Raw genomic sequence first — 26,899 nt, forward strand, 5'->3', positions numbered from 1 at the left:
CCTGGGGGGGGAGGGGGAGAGTGAGGCTACATTGTCCATCCGGGAATTAATGCAAATCCCCCGAACCACTGCCGCCGTGAGGGAGGAAGGTCGATGCAAACGGTGAGGGCCTTCACTTTCCCTCGCTTGCTCCTGTTTATTCATTTGTCAAAATATTGGCGATGAAGATGTTGTTTGGGGTTCAGGAGTGAGAGACCTCATGATGAGCCCCTCCAGAAATGTGTCCAAACAGTCAGCAACCCGGGGCGAGGGTGTGAGGAGGCGCAGGGCGAGGGTGTGAGGGTGCGAGGGGCGAGGGTGTGAGGGGGTGAGGAGGCGCGGAGCGAGGGGGTTAGGGGGCGTGGGGTTTTTGAAAAATAAATATCAACAGAACAATAATAGCAATAACAATAATAAACACCCCCCGGCACCCATAACAACGCATATAACAAGCCCCCCCACCCCCCCCCAAGCCCAATAAACAACAGAATAAATTAACAATAAGAAAATTAACTTAAACACTATCCCCCTAAACCCCCCCCCCCCCCCCCCCCCCCCCCGAGTTGCTGCTGCTGCTGCCCTAGTTCCTTATCGTTGAGCCAGAAAGTCGAGGAAAGGCTGCCACCTCCTAAAGAACCCTTGTACCGACCCCCTCAGGGCGAACTTGACCCTCTCCAACTTAATGAATCCCGCCATCTCATTAATCCAGGTCTCCACACTCGGAGGTCTCGCATCTTTCCACTGCAGCAAGATCCTCCGCCGGGCTACTAGGGACGCAAAGGCCAAGACATCGGCCTCTTTCGCCTCCTGCACTCCCGGCTCCACCCCAACCCCAAATATCGCGAGTCCCCAGCCTGGCTTGACCCTGGATCCCACCACCCTCGACACCGTCCTCGCCACCCCCTTCCAGAACTCCTCCAATGCCGGGCATGCCCAGAACATATAGGCATGGTTCGCTGGACTCCCCGAACACCTGACGCATCTGTCTTCGCCCCCAAAGAACCTACTCATCCTAGACCCGGACATGTGGGCCCGGTGCAGCACCTTGAACTGGATGAGGCCAAGCCTCGCACATGAAGAGGAGGAGTTCACCCTCTCCAGGGCGTCCGCCCATGTCCCCTCCTCAATCTGCTCCCCCAGCTCCACCTCCCACTTAGCCTTCAGCTCCTCTACCGACGCCTCCTCCACCTCCTGCATCACCTGGTAGATGTCAGATACCTTCCCATCCCCGACCCACACCCCCGAAAGTACCCTATCCCTTACCCCCCACGGGGGCAGCAAAGGGAACCCCTCCACCTGCCGCCTAGCAAACGCCTTGACCTGAAGGTACCTGAACATATTCCCTGGGGGGAGCTCAAACTTCTCCTCCAATTCACCAAGGCTTGCAAACCTCCCGTCAATGAACAGGTCTCCCAACTTCCTAATGCCCGCCCTGTGCCACCCCAGGAACCCGCCATCCATGTTCCCTGGGACAAACTGGTGGTTCCCCCGCAGCGGGGCCTCCACCGAGCCTCCCACTTCCCCCCTGTGTCGCCTCCACTGCCCTCAAATTTTGAGGGTAGCCGCCACCACCGGGCTCGTAGTGTACCTCGTTGGAGGGAGCAACAGCGGCGCCGTTACCAGTGCCTTCAGGCTAGTGCCTCCACAGGACGCCATCTCCATCCGTTTCCATGCTGCCCCCTCCCCATCCATTACCCACTTACGTACCATCGAGACGTTAGCCGCCCAATAGTACCCAGAGAGGTTGGGCAGCGCCAGCCCCCCTCTATCCCTGCCCCGCTCCAAAAAGACCCTCCTTACCCTCGGAGTCCCGTACTCCCAAACAAATCCCAGAATGCTGCTGTTCACCCTCCTAAAAAAGGCCCTCGGAATGAAAATGGGGAGGCACTGAAACAAAAACAAAAACCTCGGGAGCACCGTCATTTTAACGGACTGTACTCTACCCGCCAACGACAACGGCAGCATGTCCCATCTTTTAAATTCCTCCTCCATCTGCTCCACCAACCTAGTAAAATTGAGCTTGTGCAGAGTCCCCCAGCTCCTAGCCACCTGAACCCCCAGGTACCTAAAACTCCTCACTGCCCTCTTTAGCGGGAGCCTACCAATCCCCTCCTCCTGATCTCCCGGGTGTACAACAAACAGCTCGCTCTTGTCCAGGTTCAATTTATAGCCCAAAAAACTCCCAAACTCAGCAAGAATCTCCATCACCTCCGGCATTCCCCCCACCGGGTCTGCTACATACAACAGCAAGTCGTCCGCATACAGCGACACTCGGTGCTCCTCCCCACCCCGCACCAGCCCCCTCCACCTTCTCGACTCCCTGAGAGCCATGGCAAGAGGCTCAATTGCCAGCGCAAAAAGCAAGGGGGACAGGGGGCACCCCTGCCTCGTCCCACGGTGGAGCCTGAAGTACTCGGACCTCCTCCCATTTGTCGCTACACTCGCCATCGGGGCCTCGTACAGCAACCTCACCCATTTAATAAACCCCACCCCAAACCCGAACCTCTCCAACACCTCCCACAAGTACCCCCACTCAACCCTGTCAAAGGCCTTCTCCGCATCCAATACCACCACAATCTCCGCCTCTCCTTCTGCTGCCGGCATCATTATCACATTTAGCAGCCTTCGCACGTTAGTGTTCAGCTGCCTCCCCTTCACAAAACCCATCTGATCTTCATGTACCACCCCCGGCACCCAGTCCTCTATTCTAGTGGCCAAGATCTTTGCCAGCAGCTTGGCGTCTACATTCAGCAGTGAAATCGGCCTGCATGAACCGCACTGCAAGGGGTCCTTATCACGCTTCAGGATCAGGCAGATTAGCGCCCGAGACATCGTCGGGGGCAGAACACCCCCCTCCCATGCCTCGTTGAAGGTCCTAACCAACAGGGGGCCCAACAGGTCCGCATAGTTCTTATAAAATTCAACCGGGAACCCATCCGGCCCCGGCGCCTTCCCTGACTGCATGTGGCCAATCCCACTGACCAGCTCCTCCAACTCAATCGGCACCCCCAGTCCCTCCACCTGCTCCTCCTGCACCCTTGGAAATCGGAGCCTGTCCAAAAAACTCTCCATTCCCCCTCCCACCGCCGGCGGCTCCGACCGGTACAATTCCCTATAGAAGTCCCTAAAGACCTCATTGACCTCTGCCCCCTTCCGCACCACATTCCCACCCCTATCCTTCACTCCACCTATCTCCCTAGCCGCGTCCTGCTTACGAAGCTGATGCGCCAGCATCCTGCTCGCCTTCTCTCCATATTCATAGACCGCTCCCTGCGCCTTCCTCCACTGTGTCTCCGCCTTTCTGGTGGTCAATAAATCAAACTTGCCCTGCAAGCTACGCCGCTCCCCCAGCAATCCCTCCTCCGGGGCCTCCGCGTACCTCCTATCCACACTCAACAGCTCCCCCACCAGTCTCTCCCTCTCCCTACTCTCTCCCCTCTCCCTATGGACTCGGATGGAGATCAGCTCCCCCCTAATCTCTGCCTTCAGAGCCTCCCACACCATCCCCACCTGGACCTCCCCAGTATCATTGACCTCGAGGTACCTCTCGATACATCCCCGAACCCTCCTACACACCTCATCCCCGAACCCTCCTACACACCTCCTCATCAGCCAACAACCCCATGTCCAGACGCCAAAGCGGGCGCTGGTCCCGCACCTCCCCCATCTCCAGATCCACCCAATGTGGACCATGGTCCGAAATCCCAATAGCCGAATACTCGGCCTCCTCCACCCTCGGAACCAGTCCCCTACTCAAAACAAAGAAATCAATGCGGGAATAAACCCTGTGCACATGGGAGAAAAAAGAGTACTCCCGAGCCCTCGGCCTCCTGAACCTCCAGGGATCCACTCCTCCCATCTGGTCCATAAACCCCCTCAACAACTTGGCCGCCGCCGGCCTCCTGCCTGTCCTTGAACTAGAACGATCCAGTAGGGGATCCAGCACCGTATTGAAGTCCCCTCCCCCCATGATCAAGCCCCCCACCTCCAGGCCAGGAATGCGGCCCAACATACGCCTCATGAAACCAGCATCATCCCAATTTGGGGCGTACACATTTACCAACACCACCCTCTCCCCCTGCAGCTTACCGCTCACCATCACATATCTGCCGCCACTATCAGCCACAACCTCAGACGCCTCAAACGCCACCCTCTTCCCCACCAGGATCGCCACCCCCCGGTTGTAGAGGAGAATTTAAACATCACAGCTTCCCGTCTCTTATAGAAATATCAGCAAGGACCAGGAATGGTTTTTATAAAGTTAGGGTTAGGGCTAGGCTTAGGGATGGGGTTAGGGATGGGGTTGGGGTTAGGGATGGGGTTAGGGATAGGGTTAGGGATGGGGTTGGGGATGGGGTTGGGGTTGGGGTTAGGGATGGGGTTAGGGTTAGGGTTGGGGTTGGGGTTAGGATAGGGTTAGGATTAGGTTTAGAGTTAATGTTAGGGTTAGGGTTAGGATTAGGGTAGAGGTGAGGGTTAGGGTTAGGGTTAGAGTTAGGGTTAGGATTAGAGTTAGAGTTAAGGATAGGGTTAGGGTTAGGGTTAGAGTTAAGTTTAGGGTTACGGTTAGGGTTAGGGTAGAGGTGAGGGTTAGGGTTAGGGTTAGGATAGGGTTAGGGTTAGGGTTAGGGTTAGAGTTCGGGTCAGGATAGGGTTACTTGATATACACAGAGAGTTGTGATCTGGAATACTAGACGGAGAACTCCAGTCATCCCGGGAAATACTCTGGGGTCCCGGTTCCAATCCATCCACTCCAGGTGGTCACATTTGAATTCAATAAAAATCTGGAATTAATAGTCTAATGATGATCATGAAACCATTGTCGATTGTTGTAAAAACCTATCTGGGTCACTAATATCCTTTAGGGAAGGAAATCTGCCGTCCTTACCCGGTCTGGCCTACATGTGACTCAGGACCCACTGTAATGTGTATTTGGCTCTAATCTGCCCCCTTGATGGCAATTAGGGATGGGCAATAAATACTGGCCCAGCCCAGTGACCCCCCCCCACACCCCCAGGAATGAATAAAAGTACAGAACGGCCGGGTGTTTCAGAGCAAGAACGTTCAGCCATGACATTCAGAAGTGAATGGCAAAGCGAGCTGATGCTGGACAGGTTTCCGGCCAGTGGGAAAGGGGGTCGGAGAGCCGGGCGGGAAAGCGGCGACGCAATGGGGCGATTCTGTGGTCAGGGAACAGTTGTGCGCAGTAGTTTTTGGGAATGGGAATCGCCTGGTCACCGATTGTAATGAGCAATTGTTTTGTCTTTCAATGTGAGTGTTTGGGAGCTGGCTGGATGCTCCTGTCTGTCAGCGATCGCAGGTTGTCGGTGTGAAATCTCACTTGGGGGCAGTTCCCAATTCCCCCCTCCTTGCCTCCCTGGGCTCGCAGCCAAACACCCCGAGGCAGGATTTGCAACTGGTGGAGCTCAGAACATTGATGCAAGCCCCAATGGGGAGAATGGCCAGAGATGGGGTGTGGGGGTCTCCGTCCTCCTCCCCCCCCCCCCCCCCCCCCGACCCAGACGAATGGCTGTTCCCACGCTGCCCTTGGAGGCACCTGCCTGATACGGTGTGGCTGACTGCCAGCTCTGTCATACCTTTCCCCACTCAACCCTGACCCTTAATGCCTTCCAGGTGGTTTCAATGTTCCAGCTGTACCTGGGTCAACGCACAAGAGTGTTCCTCGGGCACCAGCTGTCGTTGACTCTGGGACATTGCCGAGAACAAGGCAGCTTTTTAGCCGCGATGCACAAACGGAACGTTGCTCGGGAAACAGAAAAATAGGAAGTAGGAATCGAGTGGGCTGCGAGGAGTCAAACCCGGCGCCGGCGAAGCTGAATGGGCCTGAAAGTGAGGGTTAGCCAATGGTCTGGGAAGGAGCATCCGGGATGGGGTGGGGAGCACAGCCTCCACGGCAATTCGCACCTCTGTCGATGTTGAACTTCGCTCTCATCAGACTTTCGGCGATGGGGATTCCGAGGAGCTGGAGTGTCGGGACCCTAACCCTTCCTCAGCAGGCAGGGCTGGAACCCTCTCTCCATGGATGCTGAGCATTCCCAAACCTTTCCTTTCAGAGTTCCCCAGTGTCCTCGATTGTTCCCATTTAGGGGTATCCTTGTGGGGGGGGAGGGGGGGGGTAAATTCTATTCGCCCGAAAAGAAGGAAGCTCGAGGTGGGCAAGCCCACACCCTCGTAGGCGGTGCCTCGGAGTTAAGGAGGACGTCGCCCATGAATGTGTCCTCCTTGCGAACGAGGGGTCCCTCGTGGGTGGGGATGTTGGACTCTTCCAAAAAGGCTTTGAGGGTGCCCTCGAAGTGGTTTCCCCCTCCCCCAGGGTCTCGCTTGCTGCGTTGGAGTCCCACTGGACAGGAGGATGTATGGGAGGGGGGGGGATGGACCAGACAGGTGTGCATAGCAAACAGTTGTGTAGACCCCCCAGCTCCAAAGGCTGGTATAACTTTGCTGCTGCCAACGTTTGCATCCCGACAGTCCGTTTGCCTCCCCCCCCCCCCCCAGGTCTGACCCAATTCGGAGATGTTATTGGGCAGGGGATGCAGGATTCGAATCCAGGTGCCTGGGAGAGGTTGCGTTCCGGAGCCTTCCTCGGCCATTGGGGCTTCTGCCAAGTCCCCGCTCCGTTCATCCACGTTTGAACGGCAGGGGCCGGCCGTTTGGAGAGAGGTGGGTTTTTTTTTCTTCCCCCCCTGGGCTGGTGTCAGGTAGATGGAGCCACTGACCTGTGACCAGTGGAACAGGATGTGGGGCCAGTATAAAGAGTGTTCCCAGCAGACTGTCCAGCTCACTATGCAGCCGTTCCACAATGATCAACCAAACCTGCACCATCACTGCTGTCATCTTCCTCATCTTCACCGGTCAGTGCTTTCAATGGTATCGATGTTCCTGATTCAAACCAGAGGGATTTATTAACCGGACACAGAGTTGGGTTTCAGTACAAGGGAGAGGGTCGGAATGGAAACAGTTTTAAACGGGTTTAACTTCCCGTCCGGGGCGATAATGGCCGGTGGGAGAATTGTCTCGATTTGAGGTGTCCTACGATTTCGGTGCTCCGCCATTGGAGCCGGTTTGGAACATGGCGCGAGCGGGCAGGCGCTAGGGAAATGCAAGCTTGCCCTTCGTCACCTGCTGACAGCCAGGTTACCGTGGTGATGAAAACAAGGGGGGGGGGCGCAGTTCTCCGTGGGGGGAGGATAGAATCCCTGCACACGGCCCTCAGACGGTGCAGAGAATCCCACCCCAGGGATCTGGGGCACAGTCGATTGGGGGGGGAGGGGGCGGGATTGCGGGGGGGGGGGGGGTAGGATTGTCAGCGGGAACGCAGGGACAGGGAGGGTGGGGATGTGAGTGAAGGTTTGGCTCTGGGCTCCCCGTTGCAGAGGGTCAGTACTGAGGGAGAGCCGCACTGTCAGAGGGTCAGTACTGAGGGAGTGCCGCACTGTCAGAGGGTCAGTACGGAGGGAGTGCCGCACTGTCAGAGGGTCAGTACTGAGGGAGTGCCACACTGTCAGAGGGTCAGTACTGAGGGAGTGCCGCACTGTCAGAGGGTCAGTACTGAGGGAGTGCCGCACTGTCAGAGGGCAGTACTGAGGGAGTGCCGCACTGTCAGAGGGTCAGTACTGAGGGAGTGCCGCACTGTCAGAGGGTCAGTACGGAGGGAGTGCCGCACTGTCAGAGGGTCAGTACTGAGGGAGTGCCGCACTGTCAGAGGGTCAGTACGGAGGGAGTGCCGCACTGTCAGAGGGTCAGTACTGAGGGAGTGCCACACTGTCAGAGGGTCAGTACTGAGGGAGTGCCGCACTGTCAGAGGGTCAGTACTGAGGGAGTGCCGCACTGTCAGAGGGCAGTACTGAGGGAGTGCCGCACTGTCAGAGGGTCAGTACTGAGGGAGTGCCGCACTGTCAGAGGGTCAGTACGGAGGGAGTGCCGCACTGTCAGAGGGTCAGTACTGAGGGAGTGCCACACTGTCAGAGGGTCAGTACTGAGGGAGTGCCGCACTGTCAGAGGGTCAGTACTGAGGGAGTGCCGCACTGTCAGAGGGTCAGTACTGAGGGAGTGCCGCACTGTCAGAGGGTCAGTACTGAGGGAGTGCAGCACTGTCAGAGGGTCAGTACTGAGGGAGTGCCGCACTGTCAGAGGGTCAGTACTGAGGGAGTGCCGCACTGTCAGAGGGTCAGTACTGAGGGAGAGCCGCACTGTCAGAGGGTCAGTACTGAGGGAGTGCCGCACTGTCAGAGGGTCAGTACTGAGGGAGTGCTGCACTGTCAGAGGGTCAGTACTGAGGGAGTGCCGCACTGTCAGAGGGTCAGTACTGAGGGAGTGCCGCACTGTCAGAGGGTCAGCACTGAGGGAGTGCTGCACTGTCAGAGGGTCAGTACTGAGGGAGTGCCGCACTGTCAGAGGGTCAGTACTGAGGGAGTGCCGCACTGTCAGAGGGTCAGTACTGAGGGAGTGCCGCACTGTCAGAGGGTCAGTACTGAGGGAGCGCTGCACTGTCAGAGGGTCAGTACTGAGGGAGTGCCGCACTGTCAGAGGGTCAGTACTGAGGGAGTGCCGCACTATCAGAGGGTCAGTACTGAGGGTGTGCCGCACTGTCAGAGGGTCAGTACTCAGGGAGTGCCGCACTGTCAGAGGGTCAGTACTGAGGGAGTGCCGCACTGTCAGAGGGTCAGTACTGAGGGAGTGCCGCACTGTCAGAGGGTCAGTACTGAGGGAGTGCCGCACTGTCAGAGGGTCAGTACTGAGGGAGTGCCGCACTGTCAGAGAGTCAGTACTGAGGGGGTGCCGCACTGTCAGAGGGTCAGTACTGAGGGAGTGCCGCACTGTCAGAGGGTCAGTACTGAGGGAGTGCCGCACTGTCAGAGGGTCAGTACTGAGGGAGTGCCGCACTGTCAGAGGGTCAGTACTGAGGGAGTGCCGCACTGTCAGAGGGTCAGTACTGAGGGAGTGCCGCACTGTCAGAGGGTCAGTACTGAGGGAGTGCCGCACTGTCAGAGGGTCAGTACTGAGGGAGTGCCGCACTGTCAGAGGGTCAGTACTGAGGGAGTGCCGCACTGTCAGAGGGTCAGTACTGAGGGAGTGCCGCACTGTCAGAGGGTCAGTACTGAGGGAGCGCTGCACTGTCAGAGGGTCAGTACTGAGGGAGTGCCGCACTGTCAGAGGGTCAGTACTGAGGGAGTGCCGCACTATCAGAGGGTCAGTACTGAGGGAGTGCCGCACTGTCAGAGGGTCAGTACTCAGGGAGTGCCGCACTGTCAGAGGGTCAGTACTGAGGGAGTGCCGCACTGTCAGAGGGTCAGTACTGAGGGAGTGCCGCACTGTCAGAGGGTCAGTACTGAGGGAGTGCCGCACTGTCAGAGGGTCAGTACTGAGGGAGTGCCGCACTGTCAGAGAGTCAGTACTGAGGGGGTGCCGCACTGTCAGAGGGTCAGTACTGAGGGAGTGCCGCACTGTCAGAGGGTCAGTACTGAGGGAGTGCCGCACTGTCAGAGGGTCAGTACTGAGGGAGTGCCGCACTGTCAGAGGGTCAGTACTGAGGGAGTGCCGCACTGTCAGAGGGTCAGTACTGAGGGAGTGCCGCACTGTCAGAGGGTCAGTACTGAGGGAGTGCCGCACTGTCAGAGGGTCAGTACTGAGGGAGTGCCGCACTGTCAGAGGGTCAGTACTGAGGGAGTGCCGCACTGTCAGAGGGTCAGTACTGAGGGAGTGCCGCACTGTCAGAGGGTCAGTACTGAGGGAGTGCCGCACTGTCAGAGGGTCAGTACTGAGGGAGTGCCGCACTGTCAGAGGGTCAGTACTGAGGGAGTGCTGCACTGTCAGAGGGTCAGTACTGAGGGAGTGCCGCACTGTCAGAGGGTCAGTACTGAGGGAGTGCCGCACTGTCAGAGGGTCAGTACTGAGGGAGTGCCGCACTGTCAGAGGGTCAGTACTGAGGGAGTGCCGCACTGTCAGGGGGTCAGTACTGAGGGAGTGCCGCACTGTCAGAGGACCATATTTCAGATCAGACATTAATCGTAATCCCCCTCCGTGTTCTTTGAGGCATTCCTAAAAAGTCCTCGAGTCACTATTGGAGGAAGAGTAGGGAAGTTGTCCCCTGTGTCCTGTGTGTCCCTCGTGGCCTACCAGAGATATCAGTGCTGGGACCTCACATATCTCCGACCCCTGTCAGTGATTGGAGGTGGGGAGAGAATGGGAGCTGAATCTGCCGGCGACATAAAGATGGAAAAGTAGGTTGCTAAGAGGTGTCGAACTCCTCCTCAGGGACATGGACAGGGTCGGTGAGTGGGCAGACATGTGGCAAATGGAGAGAGATTGCAGATCTCTGAGGTACAGAGGGATCTGGGTGCCCTGGTCGGTGACTCTGGGAAAGTTTTTCTGCAGATTCAGCGAGTGTTTCGGTCGGCAGATGGAATGTTTGTTTGTTGTTTGTTTGATTTTTACCGCACAGAAGGAGGCCATTCAGCCCATCCTGTCTGCGTCGGCTCCCAAACCAGTCCCATTCCCCAGCTCCATCTCTGTCGCCCTCTAAATTCACCACTTTCAAATATATTTCCAGCTCTCTTTTGAAACCTCCGATGGAATCCACCTCCCCGACTCTCCCAGGCAGCGCATTCCAAATCCCAACAACTCTCCGGGTAAAGATGTGTCGCCTCATCTCACTCCCAGCTCTCTTGCTGACCATCATGAAATTGTGACCCCCCCCTGGTCACTAATATACTAACCATTGGAAACAGAATATCCTTCTTTACCCTGTCAAAATTGTTCGGAATAAGGCCGCCTCTTAACCTTCTCTGCTCCAGGAGAACGAGCCCGATTTCTCCAATCTTTCCAAAATCCCTCATTCTTGGCATCATTCCAGTAAATCTCCTCTGCTCTCTCTCTCCAGAGCTTTAACATCCTTCCTTAAATAAGGTGCCCAGAACTGAACACAACACTCCAAATGTGGTCTGCCCAATGATTTGTAGAGGTGGAGCATCACTTTGTTGCTTTTATACTCTATGCCTCTATTGGAATCTCTTCCCCAGAGAAATGAAAAAAATGAAAATCGCTTCTTGTCACGAGTTGGGTTCAATGAAGTTACTGTGAAAGCCCCTAGTCGCCACATTGCGGTGCCTGTTCGGGGAGGCTGGTACGGGAATCGAACCGTGCTGCTGGCCTGCCTGGGTCTGCTTTAAAAGCCAGCGATTTAGCCCAGTGTGCTAAACCAGAGAGGGGTGGAGGCTGCGGGTCGGTCAAATTTAGAATACCCAATTTATTTATTTTTCCAATTAAGGGGCAATTTAGCCAACCCACCTACCTGGCACATCTTTGGGTTGCGGGAGTGAGACCCATTCGGACACGGGGAGAATGTGCAAACTCCACACGGACAGTGACCCTACCCCGGGGTCGAACCCGGGGCTGCAGCGCAGTGAGACAGCAGTGCTAACCACTGTGCCACCGTGCTGCCCCCGTGAGAATTTGTTCACGAGCAGTTTTATGCACGGTTCAGTGGACTGATTGCCGGGATGTTCCTCATGCCCATCTGTTTGACTGTGTGGTAAACCACGTGATTGTATTGTCTGGACTGTACTGTATCGTATGCATTAGCTTGTTCAGACTGGCTCTGCCCGTGGCTCCTCCCTTCGTGGCTTCTGTATGAAAGTGGCCTCCGGCCCCGGTTCGGGTCCAGAGGCTGGAGGCTTGCTGTTGAGTGTATTAAAGCCTCAGTTAACTTCATCAACCCATCGTGTATTATTGATGGTGTATCAGACTCCCCGGGTCGAAATGTCTCTGTCAGGTTGCAAAGAAGTGTTTTAATCTTTTAAATGTTTTTGCCACAATCGTGTTGATTCCAATGAACTTTTAGATGCTGATGTTGTATTTGAAATATGCTCAGAAGTTCCAGATTAACCAGGTAACGGACAGTGATCGATGATTCCATTATATCTCACACATTGACTGAGTAACCTGTGCTGAGGCGGGCTGCTGGCTTCAATAGGCGCCTCACTGACTTGACAGATCAACACTTGACCTCCAGGTGCCCCGTGAGTGACCTCGGGCGTTTGGTCAGCAACCAATCACCCGTTTGCACCATTCAGCCTATGGGAAGTTCAATTCCCACTCACAACGTTTTGACTTCAAACATGGTTCTCAGGGCTCAGTGCCAGAGACCCAGGTTAACACTGCTGTCTCACAGTGCCAGGGACCCGGGTTAACACTGCTGCCTCACAGTGCCAGGGACCCGGGGTAACACTGCTGCCTCACAGTGCCAGGGACCCGGGTTAACACTGCTGCCTCACAGTGCCAGGGACCCGGGTTAACACTGCTATCTCACAGTGCCAGGGACCCGGGTTAGCACTGCTGCCTCACAGTGCCAGGGACCCGGGTTAACACTGCTGCCTCACAGCGCCAGGGACCCGGGTTAACACTGCTGCCTCACAGTGCCAGGGACCCGGGTTAACACTGCTGTCTCACAGTGCCAGGGACCCGGGTTAACACTGCTGCCTCACAGTGCCAGGGACCCGGGTTAACACTGCTGTCTCACAGTGCCAGGGACCCGGGTTAACACTGCTGTCTCACAGAGCCAGGGACCCAGGTTAACACTGCTGTCTCAGTGTCAGAGACCCGGGTTAACACTGCTGTCTCACAGTGCCAGGGACCCGGGTTAACACTGCTGTCTCACAATGCCAGGGACCCGGGTTAACACTGCTGTCTCACAGTGCCAGGGGCCCGGGTTAACACTGCTGTCTCACACTGCCAGGAACCCGGGTTAACACTGCTGTCTCACAGTGCCAGGGACCCGGGTTAACACTGCTGTCTCACAGTGCCAGGGACCCGGGTTAACACTGCTGCCTCACAGTGCCAGGGACCCGGGTTAACACTGCTGTCTCACAGTGCCAGGGACCCGGGTTAACACTGCTGCCTCACAGTGCCAGGGACCCGGGTTAACACTGCTGTCTCACAGTGCCAGGGACCCGGGTTAACACTGCTGTCTCACAGAGCCAGGGACCCAGGTTAACACTGCTGTCTCAGTGTCAGAGACCCGGGTTAACACTGCTGTCTCACAGTGCCAGGGACCCGGGTTAACACTGCTGTCTCACAATGCCAGGGACCCGGGTTAACACTGCTGTCTCACAGTGCCAGGGGCCCGGGTTAACACTGCTGTCTCACACTGCCAGGAACCCGGGTTAACACTGCTGTCTCACAGTGCCAGGGACCCGGGTTAACACTGCTGTCTCACAGTGCCAGGGACCCGGGTTAACACTGCTGCCTCACAGTGCCAGGGACCCGGGTTAACACTGCTGTCTCACAGGGCCAGAGACCCAGGTTAACACTGCTGTCTCACAGAGCCAGGGATCCGGGTTAACACTGCTGCCTCACAGTGCCAGGGACCCGGGTTAACACTGCTGCCTCACAGTGCCAGGGAACCGCGTTAACACTGCTGTCTCACAGAGCCAGGGATCCGGGTTAACACTGCTGTCTCACAGTGCCAGGGACCCGGGTTAACACTGCTGTCTCACAGTGCCAGAGACCCAGGTTAGCACTGCTGTCTCACAGTGCCAGGGACCTGGGTTAACACTGCTGCCCCACAGTACAAGGGACCTGGGTTAACACTGCTGTCTCACAGTGCCAGGGACCCGGGTTAGCACTGCTGCCTCACAGTGCCAGGGACCCGGGTTAACACTGCTGTCTCACAGAGCCAGGGATCCGGGTTAACACTGCTGTCTCACAGTGCCAGAGACCCAGGTTACCACTGCTGTCTCACAGTGCCAGGGACCCGGGTTAACACTGCTGCCTCACAGAGCCAGGGACCCGGGTTAACACTGCTGTCTCACAGAGCCAGGTACCCGGGTTAACACTGCCGTTTCATAGTGGCAGGAATCCGGGTTAACACTGCTGTATCACAGTGCCAGGGACGTGGGTTAACACTGCTGCCTCACAGTGCCAGGGACCCGGGTTAACACTGCTGTCTCACAGTGCGAGGGACCCGGGTTAACACTGCTGTCTCAGTGCCAGGGACCCGGGTTAACACTGCTGTCTCACAGTGCCAGGGACCCGGGTTAACACTGCTGCCTCACAGTGCCAGGGACCCGGGGTAACACTGCTGCCTCACAGTGCCAGGGACCCGGGTTAACACTGCTGCCTCACAGTGCCAGGGACCCGGGTTAACACTGCTATCTCACAGTGCCAGGGACCCGGGTTAGCACTGCTGCCTCACAGTGCCAGGGACCCGGGTTAACACTGCTGCCTCACAGCGCCAGGGACCCGGGTTAACACTGCTGCCTCACAGTGCCAGGGACCCGGGTTAACACTGCTGTCTCACAGTGCCAGGGACCCGGGTTAACACTGCTGCCTCACAGTGCCAGGGACCCGGGTTAACACTGCTGTCTCACAGTGCCAGGGACCCGGGTTAACACTGCTGTCTCACAGAGCCAGGGACCCAGGTTAACACTGCTGTCTCAGTGTCAGAGACCCGGGTTAACACTGCTGTCTCACAGTGCCAGGGACCCGGGTTAACACTGCTGTCTCACAATGCCAGGGACCCGGGTTAACACTGCTGTCTCACAGTGCCAGGGGCCCGGGTTAACACTGCTGTCTCACACTGCCAGGAACCCGGGTTAACACTGCTGTCTCACAGTGCCAGGGACCCGGGTTAACACTGCTGTCTCACAGTGCCAGGGACCCGGGTTAACACTGCTGCCTCACAGTGCCAGGGACCCGGGTTAACACTGCTGTCTCACAGTGCCAGGGACCCGGGTTAACACTGCTGCCTCACAGTGCCAGGGACCCGGGTTAACACTGCTGTCTCACAGTGCCAGGGACCCGGGTTAACACTGCTGTCTCACAGAGCCAGGGACCCAGGTTAACACTGCTGTCTCAGTGTCAGAGACCCGGGTTAACACTGCTGTCTCACAGTGCCAGGGACCCGGGTTAACACTGCTGTCTCACAATGCCAGGGACCCGGGTTAACACTGCTGTCTCACAGTGCCAGGGGCCCGGGTTAACACTGCTGTCTCACACTGCCAGGAACCCGGGTTAACACTGCTGTCTCACAGTGCCAGGGACCCGGGTTAACACTGCTGTCTCACAGTGCCAGGGACCCGGGTTAACACTGCTGCCTCACAGTGCCAGGGACCCGGGTTAACACTGCTGTCTCACAGTGCCAGGGACCTGGGTTAACACTGCTGTCTCACAGGGCCAGAGACCCAGGTTAACACTGCTGTCTCACAGAGCCAGGGATCCGGGTTAACACTGCTGCCTCACAGTGCCAGGGACCCGGGTTAACACTGCTGCCTCACAGTGCCAGGGAACCGCGTTAACACTGCTGCCTCACAGTGCCAGGGACCCGGGTTAACACTGCTGTCTCACAGAGCCAGGGATCCGGGTTAACACTGCTGTCTCACAGTGCCAGGGACCCGGGTTAACACTGCTGTCTCACAGTGCCAGAGACCCAGGTTAGCACTGCTGTCTCACAGTGCCAGGGACCTGGGTTAACACTGCTGCCCCACAGTACAAGGGACCTGGGTTAACACTGCTGTCTCACAGTGCCAGGGACCCGGGTTAGCACTGCTGCCTCACAGTGCCAGGGACCCGGGTTAACACTGCTGTCTCACAGTGCCAGGGACCCGGGTTAACACTGCTGTCTCACAGAGCCAGGGATCCGGGTTAACACTGCTGTCTCACAGTGCCAGAGACCCAGGTTACCACTGCTGTCTCACAGTGCCAGGGACCCGGGTTAACACTGCTGCCTCACAGAGCCAGGGACCCGGGTTAACACTGCTGTCTCACAGAGCCAGGTACCCGGGTTAACACTGCCGTTTCATAGTGGCAGGAATCCGGGTTAACACTGCTGTATCACAGTGCCAGGGACGTGGGTTAACACTGCTGCCTCACAGTGCCAGGGACCCGGGTTAACACTGCTGTCTCACAGTGCGAGGGACCCGGGTTAACACTGCTGTCTCAGTGCCAGGGACCCGGGTTAACACTGCTGTCTCACAGTGCCAGGGACCCAGGTTAACACTGCTATCTTACAGTGCCAGGGACCCGGGTTAACACTGCTATCTCACAGTGCCAGGGATCCGGGTTAACACTGCTGTCTCACAGTGCCAGGGACCCAGGTTAACACTGCTGTCTCACAGTGCCAGGGACCTGGGTTAACACTGCTGTCTCACAGTGCCAGGGATCCGGGTTAACACTGCTGTCTCACAGTGCCAGGGACCCAGGTTAACACTGCTGTCTCACAGTGCCAGGGACCCGGGTTAACACTGCTGTCTCACAGTGCCAGGGACCCGGGTTAACACTGCTGTCTCACAGTTCCAGGGACCCGGGTTAACACTGATGTCTCACAGTGCCAGGGACCCGGGTTAACACTGCTGTCTCACAGTGCCAGGGACCCGGGTTAACACTGCTGCCTCACAGTGCCAGGGACCTGGGTTAATGCTGCTGTCTCACAGTGCCAGGGACCCGGGTTAACACTGCTGTCTCACAGTGCCAGCGACCCGGGTTAACACTGCTGTCTCACAGTACCAGGGACCCAGGTTAACACTGCTGTCTCACAGTGCCAGGGACCCGGGTTAACACTGCTGTCACACAGTGCCAGGGACCCGGGTTAACACTGCTGTCTCACAGTGCCAGGGACCCAGGTTAACACTGCTGTCTCACAGTGCCAGGGACCCGGGTTAACACTGCTGTCTCACAGTACCAGGGACCCAGGTTAACACTGCTGTCTCACAGTGCCAGGGACCCGGGTTAACACTGCTGTCACACAGTGCCAGGGACCCGGGTTAACACTGCTGCCTCACAGTGCCAGGGACCTGGGTTAATGCTGCTGTCTCACAGAGCCAGGGACCTGGGTTAATGCTGCTGTCTCACAGTGCCAGGGACCCGGGTTAACACTGCTGTCTCACAGTGCCAGGGACCCGGGTTAACACTGCTGTCTCACAGAGCCAGGGACCCGGGTTAACACTGCTGTCTCACAGTGCCAGGGACCCGGGTTAACACTGCTGTCTCACAGAGCCAGGGACCCGGGTTAACACTGCTGTCTCACAGTGCCAGGGACCCGGGTTAACACTGCTGTCTCTCAGTGCCAGGGACCCGGGTTAACACTGCTGTCTCACAGTGCCAGGGACCCGGGTTAACACTGCTGCCTCACAGTGCCAGGGACCCGGGTTAGCACTGCTGTCTCTCAGTGCCAGGGACCCGGGTTAACACTGCTGCCTCACAGTGCCAGGGACCTGGGTTAACACTGCTGTCTCACAGCGCCAGGGACCCGGGTTAACACTGCTGCCTCACAGTGCCAGGGACCTGGGTTAACACTGCTGTCTCACAGTGCCAGGGACCCGGGTTAACACTGCTGCCTCACAGTGCCAGGGACCCGGGTTAACACTGCTGTCTCACAGTGCCAGGGACCCGGGTTAACACTGCTGTCTCACAGAGCCAGGGACCCGGGTTAACACTGCTGCCTCACAGTGCCAGGGACCCGGGATAACACTGCTGCCTCACAGTGCCAGGGACCCGGGTTAACACTGCTGCCTCACAGTGCCAGGGACCCGGGTTAAACCTGCTGTCTCACAGTGCCAGGGACCCGGGTTAACACTGCTGCCTCACAGTGCCAGGGACCCGGGATAACACTGCTGTCTCACAGAGCCAGGGACCCGGGTTAACACTGCTGTCTCACAGTGCCAGGGACCTGGGTTAATGCTGCTGTCTCACAGTGCCAGGGACCCGGGTTAACACTGCTGCCTCACAGTGCCAGGGACCTGGGTTAATGCTGCTGTCTCACAGTGCCTGGGTCCCGGGTTCGATTCCGAGCCTTGGCTCACTGTCTGTGCAGAGTCTGCACGTCCTCCCGTGCCTGCGTGGGTTTCCTCCGGGCGCTCCGGTTTCCTCCCACAGTCCAAAGATGTGCAGGTTTGGTGGATTGGCCATGATCAATTCCCCCTTAGTGTGAAACATTTTCGGTGGGATTACGGGGATAGTACAGGTGAGTGGGCCTGGGGAGGGGGCTCTTTGGGAGGGTCGGTGCAGAGTCGATGGGCCAAATGGCCTCCTTCTGCAGCATCAAGATTTTATGATTCTGTGACACTTTTAAAGGTCATGTGGCCAGCTGAGTTAGTAACTAACTACAAGTGATCATTGTTAATAGTTTGCGTTTGTCTGTTTCAGATATGGGAACTGTTCGAACTGCCCCGAACTATTCTTCTGATGAGGAGGTGAGTTCCTGGGTCTGATTCCGCCGGGTGTTGTCAGCAATGGGATTAATAATGCTTGTTGTTTGTGGCAGAGAGGTTTTTAAATAGTTTCCTCTCTCTAACTCCAATCCAAAGGTTTATCCCAGATTCCATAAATCTGGGTGAGATCTTATGCTTTTAGCTAATTCAATTTTATTTTTAATCTTTATTAGTGTCACAAGTAGGCTTACATTAACACTGCAATGACATTACTATGAAAAGCCCCTAGTCGCCACATTCCGGTGCCTGTTCGGGTACATAAGAACATAAGAACTAGGAGCAGGAGTCGGCCATCTGGCCCCTCGAGCCCGCTCCGCCATTCAATTAGATCATGGCTGACCTTTTGTGGACTCAGCTCCACTTTCCGGCCCGAACACCATAACCCTTAATCCCTTTATTCTTCAAAAAACTATCTATCTTTACCTTAAAAACATTTAATGAAGGAGCCTCAACTGCTTCACTGGGCAAGGAATTCCATAGATTCACAACCCTTTGGGTGAAGAAGTTCCTCCTAAACTCAGTTCTAAATCTACTTCCCCTTATTTTGAGGCTATGCCCCCTAGTTCTGCTTTCACCTGCCAGTGGAAACAACCTGCCCGCATCTATCCTATCTATTCCCTTCATAATTTTATATGTTTCTATAAGATCTCCTGCATCCTTCTAAATTCCAACGAGTACAGTCCCAGTCTACTCAACCTCTCCTCATAATCCAACCCCTTCAGCTCTGGGATTAACCTAGTGAATCTCCTCTGCACACCCTCCAGCGCCAGTACGTCCTTTCTCAAGTAAGGAGACCAAAACTGAACACAATACTCTAGGTGTGGCCTCACTAACACCTTATACAATTGCAGCATAACCTCCCTAGTCTTAAACTCCATCCCTCTAGCAATGAAGGACAAAATTCCATTTGCCTTCTTAATCACCTGTTGCACCTGTAAACCAACTTTTTGCGACTCATGCACTAGCACACCCAGGTCTCTCTGCACAGCGGCAAGCTTTAATATTTTATCATTTAAATAATAATCCCGTTTGCTGTTATTCCTACCAAAATGGATAACCTCACATTTGTCAACATTGTATTCCATCTGCCAGACCCTAGTCCATTCACTTAACCTATCCAAATTCCTCTGCAGACTTCCAGTATCCTCTGCACTTTTCGCTTTACCACTCATCTTAGTGTCATCTGGAAACTTGGACACATTGCCCTTGGTCCCCAACTCCAAAACATTTATGTAAATTGAACACAGAGGGAGAATTCAGAATGTCCAATTCACCTAACAGCTTTCGGGACTTGTGGGAGGAAACCGGAGCACCCGGAGGAAACCCACGCACACACGGGGAGGACGTGCAGACTCCGCACAGACAGTGACCCAAGCCGGGAATCGAACCTGGGACCCTGGAGCTGTGATGCAGCAGTGCTAACCACTGTGTTACCGTGCTGCCCACTTGCTAGTGAATAATGAACCTGTTTATCTCTCTCTCTCTCTCTTGCAGCCGGACTGTGATGACTTCCCCGATCTCCCTGTCTGCCCCATGTTTACAAAGCGAGTCTGTGGTACAGATGGCATGACGTACATAAACCGTTGTAATTTATGTCTATATAACTGGTGGGTGTTTTTTTTAATTCACTAACGGGATGTGGGCGTCGTTGGTTCGGCCAGCATTTATTAGCGAGGGATAGGTTTAGGCATTTGGGGATTCAGGTAGCGAGGGAATGGACGGGGCTCCATAAGTGGAACTTAACAAAGCTGGTGGAGGAGGCCAGGGAGGATCTTAAGAGGTGGGATACACGGCACTTAATGTTGGCGGGGAGGGTCCAAGTGGTGAAAATGAATATTCTGCCGAGGTTCTTGTTTCTCTTTCAGGCTATCGCGATCTTTATACCAAAGGCCTTTTTTCGGAAAGTGGACATAATCATCTCTGACTTTGTATGGACGGGGAAGGTGCTGAGGGTGGGGAGGACCCTGCTCCAGAGGCAGCAGGGGGGGTTGGTGTTGCCAAACCTGCTTCATTATTATTGGGCGGCGAATGTGGACAAGGTGGGGCGGTGGTGGGAAGGAGAGGGGTAGAGTGGGTTAGGATGGAGGAGGAATCTGGTAAGGGGTCTAGTTTGAGGCCTATGGTGACGGCAGCATTGCCAATGGCTCCGAGTAGGTATTCAGGGACCCCAGTGGTGCAGTGCAGGAACGGCCAATATATTTCCCAGTCGGGGTGGTGAGTGACTGGGAGGGGAACCTCCAGGTGGTGGGGTTCCCAGGTATCTGCTGCTCTTGTCCTTCTAGATGGTGGAGGCTGTGGGTTTGGAAGGTGCTGCCTGAGGAGCCTTGGTGAGTTCCTGCAGTGCATCTTGTAGACGGTACACACGGCTGCCACTGTGCTTCGGTGATGGATGGGGTGAATGTTTGTGGAGGGGGGAGCAATCAAGCGGGGCTGCTTTGTCCTGGCTGGTGTTGAGCTTCTTGAGTGTTGTTGGTGTTGCCTTTTTTACCTGCTATAAATATGGCAATCAATAAGGCCCTTCTTTCTTTAGAGATCAATATTATATTGCTCAGCGTCGCCAGGTATCAATGATACCACCACAAGGTTCAACCGGATATCGATCAAAGAGCCAAACACCAGTTAGTTCAAGATCAATGGTACTTAATTTACACACAAGATTAACTTACACATGTAACATAGACACTACTAGTTAAACTACACTGAACAACTAAGACAACCTGTACTTAACTTCAGACACCCGGCTTAGGTCAGAGGAACAGTGGCCTTTGTTCGAGTCTGGGTCTATCGAGTCAGGAGAAGTAACGGCAGCTCAGCTTGGCTCGTCCGTCTGGTAGCGGGCGTTGAACTTGGACTTGCTTCTGGTGGTGCTGCGATTGGAGGTGGACTTTGCCGGAATACCAGGTCCAAGAGAAGACAAACACATGGCGGACTCTCTCTTTATCCTTGGGGGCTTTCGCGCTCTTTTGGGCGGTCCTTCAGTTTGGATCCCATTAATGGGATAGTTCCTGATCACTGGCTTCGATCTGAGCCAATAAACGGGGCTGGTGCCTTGATGGCTGGGCGTGTCCTATGCGGCCATTGATCCTGTTGTTTATGTTTCCTGAGTAAAGGGAGTGGCACTGAAATATCTGGGATTGTAACGGTTACTCGAGTATTAATCCTTTGTTTTACGGAGATGGGCCATTAAATGCTAATCGATTGGGGGTTTCGATGCTGTCTGCATTTATCATCATAGAATTTACAGTGCAGAAGGAGGCCATTCGGCCCATCGAGTCTGCACCGACTCCTGGAAAGAGCACCCTACCCAAGGTCAACACCTCCACCCTATCCCCATAACCCAGTAACCCCACCCAACACTCAGGGCAATTTTGGTCACTAAGGGCAATTTATCGTGGCCAATCCACCTAACCTGCACATCTTTGGACTGTGGGAGGAAACCGGAGGAAACCCACGCAGACACGGGGAGAACGTGCAGATTCCACACAGACAGTGACCTGAGGCCAGAATTGAACCTGGGACCCTGGAGCTGTGAAGCAATTGTGCTATCCACAATGCTACCATACTGCCCATCAGAGACCCCATCAGTGAACCCATCAGACCCCCCATCTCATTTTCTCTGGTTAATTGACAGTAACTGTCTCATTTTTTCTGGTTAATGGATAGTAACCGACTGGTTTTCTCTGGTTAACAGATAGTAACCGTCTTGTTTTCTCTGGTTAATGGATATTGACCATCTCATTTACCCTGGTTAATGGATAGTAACCGTGTTGTTTTCTCTGGTTAATGGACAGTAACCATCTGGTTTTCTCTGGTTAATCGACAGTAACCGTCTGGTTATCTCTGGTTAATCGACAGTAACCGTCTCGTTTTCTTTGGTTAACTGATAGTTACCATCTCACTTTCTCTGGTTAATGGATAGTAACCATCTCATTTTCTCTCGTTAATGGATAGTAACCGTCTTGTTTTTGCTGGTTAATGGATAGTAACCATCTCGTTTCCTCTGGTTAACTGGTAGCAACCATCTCATTTTCTCTGGTTAATAGATAGTAACCGTCTGGTTTTCTCTGGTTAATGGACAGTAACCGTCTGGTTTTCTCTAGTTAATGGATAGTAACCATCTGGTTTTTTTCTGGTTAATGGATAGTAACCGTCTGGTTTTCTCTGGTTAATGGATAGTAACCGTCTGGTTTTCCCTGGTTAATGGATAGTATCCATCTGGTTTTCTCTGGTTAACAGACAGTAACCGTCTGGTTTTCCCTGGTTAACAGACAGTAACCGTCTGGTTTTCCCTGGTTAACGGATAGTAACCGTCTGGTTTTCCCTGGTTAATGGATAGTAACCATCTGGTTTTCTCTGGTTAACAGACAGTAACCGTCTGGTTTTCCCTGGTTAACGGATAGTAACCGTCTGGTTTTCTCTGGTTAACGGATAGTAACCGTCTGGTTTTCCCTGGTTAATGGATAGTAACCGTCTGGTTTTCCCTGGTTAATGGATAGTAACCATCTGGTTTTCCCTGGTTAACGGATAGTAACCGTCTGGTTTTCTCTGGTTAACGGATAGTAACCATCTGGTTTTCTCTGGTTAACGGATAGTAACCGTCTGGTTTTCCCTGGTTAACAGACAGTAACCGTCTGGTTTTCCCTGGTTAGTGGACAGTAACCGTCTCATTTTCTTTGGTTAACAGATAGTAACCATCTGGTTTTCTCTGGTTAACAGACAGTAACCGTCTGGTTTTCTCTGGTTAACAGACAGTAACCGTCTGGTTTTCTCTGGTTAACGGATAGTAACCGTCTGGTTTTCTCTGGTTAATGGATAGTAACCGTCTGGTTTTCTCTGGTTAACGGATAGTAACCATCTGGTTTTCTCTGGTTAACGGATAGTATCCGTCTGGTTTTCTCTGGTTAATGGATAGTAACCATCTGGTTTTCTCTGGTTAACGGATAGTATCCGTCTGGTTTTCTCTGGTTAACGGATGGTAACCATCTGGTTTTCTCTGGTTAACGGATAGTAACCATCTGGTTTTCTCTGGTTAACGGATAGTAACCGTCTGGTTTTCCCTGGTTAACAGACAGTAACCGTCTGGTTTTCCCTGGTTAACGGATAGTAACCGTCTGGTTTTCTCTGGTTAACGGATAGTAACCATCTGGTTTTCTCTGGTTAACGGATAGTAACCGTCTGGTTTTCCCTGGTTAACGGATAGTAACCGTCTGGTTTTCCCTGGTTAACAGACAGTAACCGTCTGGTTTTCCCTGGTTAACGGATAGTAACCGTCTGGTTTTCCCTGGTTAATGGATAGTAACCATCTGGTTTTCTCTGGTTAACAGACAGTAACCGTCTGGTTTTCCCTGGTTAACAGACAGTAACCGTCTGGTTTTCTCTGGTTAGTGGACAGTAACCGTCTCATTTTCTTTGGTTAACAGATAGTAACCATCTGGTTTTCTCTGGTTAACAGACAGTAACCGTCTGGTTTTCTCTGGTTAACGGATAGTAACCGTCTGGTTTTCTCTGGTTAACGGATAGTAACCATCTGGTTTTCTCTGGTTAACGGATAGTAACCGTCTGGTATTCTCTGGTTAATGGATAGTAACCGTCTGGTTTTCTCTGGTTAACGGATAGTAACCATCTGGTTTTCTCTGGTTAACGGATAGTAACCGTCTGGTTTTCTCTGGTTAACGGATAGTAACCGTCTGGTTTTCTCTGGTTAATGGATAGTAACCATCTGGTTTTCTCTGGTTAACGGATAGTAACCATCTGGTTTTCTCTGGTTAATGGATAGTAACCATCTGGTTTTCTCTGGTTAACAGACAGTAACCATCTGGTTTTCTCTGGTTAACGGATAGTAACCGTCTGGTTTTCTCTGGTTAACGGATAGTAACCATCTGGTTTTCTCTGGTTAACGGATAGTAACCATCTGGTTTTCTCTGGTTAACGGATAGTAACCGTCTGGTTTTCTCTGGTTAACGGATAGTAACCATCTGGTTTTCTCTGGTTAACGGATAGTAACCATCTGGTTTTCTCTGGTTAACGGATAGTAACCGTCTGGTTTTCTCTGGTTAACGGATAGTAACCGTCTGGTTTTCTCTGGTTAGCGGATAGTAACCATCTGGTTTTCTCTGGTTAACGGATAGTAACCGTCTGGTTTTCTCTGGTTAACGGATAGTAACCGTCTGGTTTTCTCTGGTTAATGGATAGTAACCGCCTGGTTCTCTCTGGTTAATGGATAGTAACCGTCTGGTTTTCTCTGGTTAACGGATAGTAACCGTCTTGTTTTCTCTGGTTAACGGATAGTAACCATCTGGTTTTCTCTGGTTAACGGATAGTAACCGTCTGGTTTTCTCTGGTTAACGGATAGTAACCATCTGGTTTTCTCTGGTTAATGGATAGTAACCGTCTGGTTTTCCCTGGTTAATGGATAGTAACCATCTGGTTATCTCTGGTTAATGGATAGTAACCGTCTGGTTTTCTCTGGTTAATGGATAGTAACCGTCTGGGTATCTCTGGTTAATGGATAGTAACCGTCTGGGTTTCTCTGGTTAATGGATAGTAACCATCTGGTTTTCTCTGGTTAATGGATAGTAACCGTCTGGTTTTCTCTGGTTAATGGATAGTAACCGTCTCGTTTTCTTTCAGGCTAAATAGCGCGAAAGTGAAGATCAGGTACAATGGATTCTGTACGAAGACACGTGGGGAAGACGAATTTTACTGACTGAGTGGGCAGCCGGTTCTCGTGGTGAATCAAAGTCTTTTTATGAAAGGTCTTCCGTTGAGAGGCTGATTTGAGAATAAATTTCAATGAACGTGAATGATGTGTGTTGGTATTTATGTATCACATGCAAATGTAGTCTGAATTGGAGCTGAATGTGAAATGTAGAGTCGCACCGGACTGTGGTGGATGCTTCGGTGAGGAAGTCAAGATGTCACATCTGCCTCTGGCCATCTGCCCAGTCAATCCGATCTTACACTGGGTTTCAATCATTCATTGCCCCTGTCCTCACCGGTTGTACATTGCCGCTAATGGATCCAGTTTAAACTTTTAATCCTCCTGAATAAATCCTGCTGTACTCTCACCCCTGTTCCCCAGGTGCTGTCAATCGCCCTGACCGCATATTCATACCATCGCTGAAATTGCCTATTGCCATCTCTGTAACATCCCGGCTACCACTGCCTCAATCCATCCGCTGCCAATTCTCTTGTCCATACCTTTGTCACCATCAAACTTGACCAATCCACCTCTCTCAGAAGCACAAAGGGACTTGGGAGCCTTGTTCACGATTCCCTGAAGGTTAACGTGCAGGTTCAGTGGGCAGTTAGGAAGGCAAATGCAATGTTAGCATTCATGTCGAGAGGGCTAGAATACAAGAGCAGGGATGTACGTCTGAGGCTGTATAAGGCTCTGGTCAGACCCCATTTGGAGTATTGTGAGCAGTTTTGGGCCCCGTATCTAAGGAAGGGTGTGCTGGGCCTTGGAAAGGGTCCAGAGGAGGTTCACAAGAATGATCCCTGGAATGAAGAGCTTGTCGTATGAGGAATGGTTGAGGACTCTGGGTCTGTTCTCGTTGGAGTTCAGAAGGATGAGGGGTGATCTTATTGAAACTTACAGGACACTGCGAGGCCTGGGATAGAGTGGACGTGGAGAGGATGTTTCCACTTGTAGGAAAAACTAGAAGCAGAGGACAAAATCTCAGAATAAAGGGATGATCCTTTAAAACAGAGATGAGGAGGAATTTCTTCAGCCAGAGGGTGGTGAATCTGTGGAACTCTTTGCCGCAGAAGGCTGTGGAGGCCAAATCACTGAGTGTCTTTAAGATAGAGATAGATAGGTTCTTGATCAATAAGGGGATCAGGGGTTATGGAGAGAAGGCAGGAGAATGGGGATGGGAAAAATATCAGCCATGATTGAATGGGGGAGCAGACTCGATGGGCCGAGGGGCCTAATTCTGCTCCTATGTCTTATGGTCTTATAGTCACCCACATTCTACCCTCCCTAAACTTAAGGTCACCCAAAACTCTGCTGTCTGTGTCCCAGCTCACCCCAGTACCCCCAATCCCTGTGCTCGCTGATCTGAAATGAAATGAAAATGAAAATCGCTTATTGTCGCAAGTAGGCTTCAAATGAAGTTACTGTGAAAAGCCCCTAGTCGCCACATTCCGGCGCCTGTTCGGGGAGGCTGGTACGGGAATTGAACCGTGCTGCTGGCCTGCTTTCAAAGCCAGCGATTTAGCCCAGTGTGCTAAACAGATCTACGTTGCCCCCCCCCCCCCCCCCCCCCGCCCAGTCGAGCAATGCCTTGATTTTTAAATTCCCACCCTGGTTTTCAACTCTGGCTTCACCTCCACAATTCCCGGCAGCCCATACCCCACATGCGATTGGACATGATCAATTGCCCTTAGTGTCCAAAAAAGGTTAGGAGGGGTGATTGGGTTACGGGGATAGGGTGGAAGTGACGGCTTAAGTGAGTCTCCACGCACAACCAGCTCTGGTGCATTCCTGATTTCCGTCATCTCCACCGATCGGATCCTAAGCTCCGGAAATCCCTCCCTAAACCTCTCCGCCTCCCTCCTTTGCCTTCCCTTCTTTACCACACTCTTCCAAATCAATCCCGCTGCCGGAGCTATCGGTGTCTGATTTAAGGGCCCGGCCGTTTTCCGGAGGATGGATTGTCTGGTCCCATTGGCAGCGCAGCCCCGTTGGCGAG

General features: G+C 53.6%; 1 protein-coding gene across 1 annotated transcript; it reads left to right on the forward strand.

Annotated features, from left to right (window-relative positions):
* Positions 1 to 14: 14 nt before the first annotated feature.
* Positions 15 to 24,999, forward strand: LOC119958961 (trypsin inhibitor ClTI-1-like). Its single transcript, XM_038787485.1, has 4 exons — positions 15 to 102; positions 18,139 to 18,185; positions 19,698 to 19,810; positions 24,834 to 24,999. Exons 2-4 carry the CDS (start codon positions 18,141 to 18,143, stop codon positions 24,907 to 24,909), a joined length of 234 nt encoding a protein of 77 aa, XP_038643413.1. The 5' UTR covers positions 15 to 102; positions 18,139 to 18,140; the 3' UTR covers positions 24,910 to 24,999.
* The last annotated feature ends 1,900 nt before the right edge of the window (positions 25,000 to 26,899 follow it).

This window comes from Scyliorhinus canicula, chromosome 31 (assembly GCF_902713615.1).
Source record: "Scyliorhinus canicula chromosome 31, sScyCan1.1, whole genome shotgun sequence".
Lineage (NCBI taxonomy): Eukaryota > Metazoa > Chordata > Chondrichthyes > Carcharhiniformes > Scyliorhinidae > Scyliorhinus > Scyliorhinus canicula.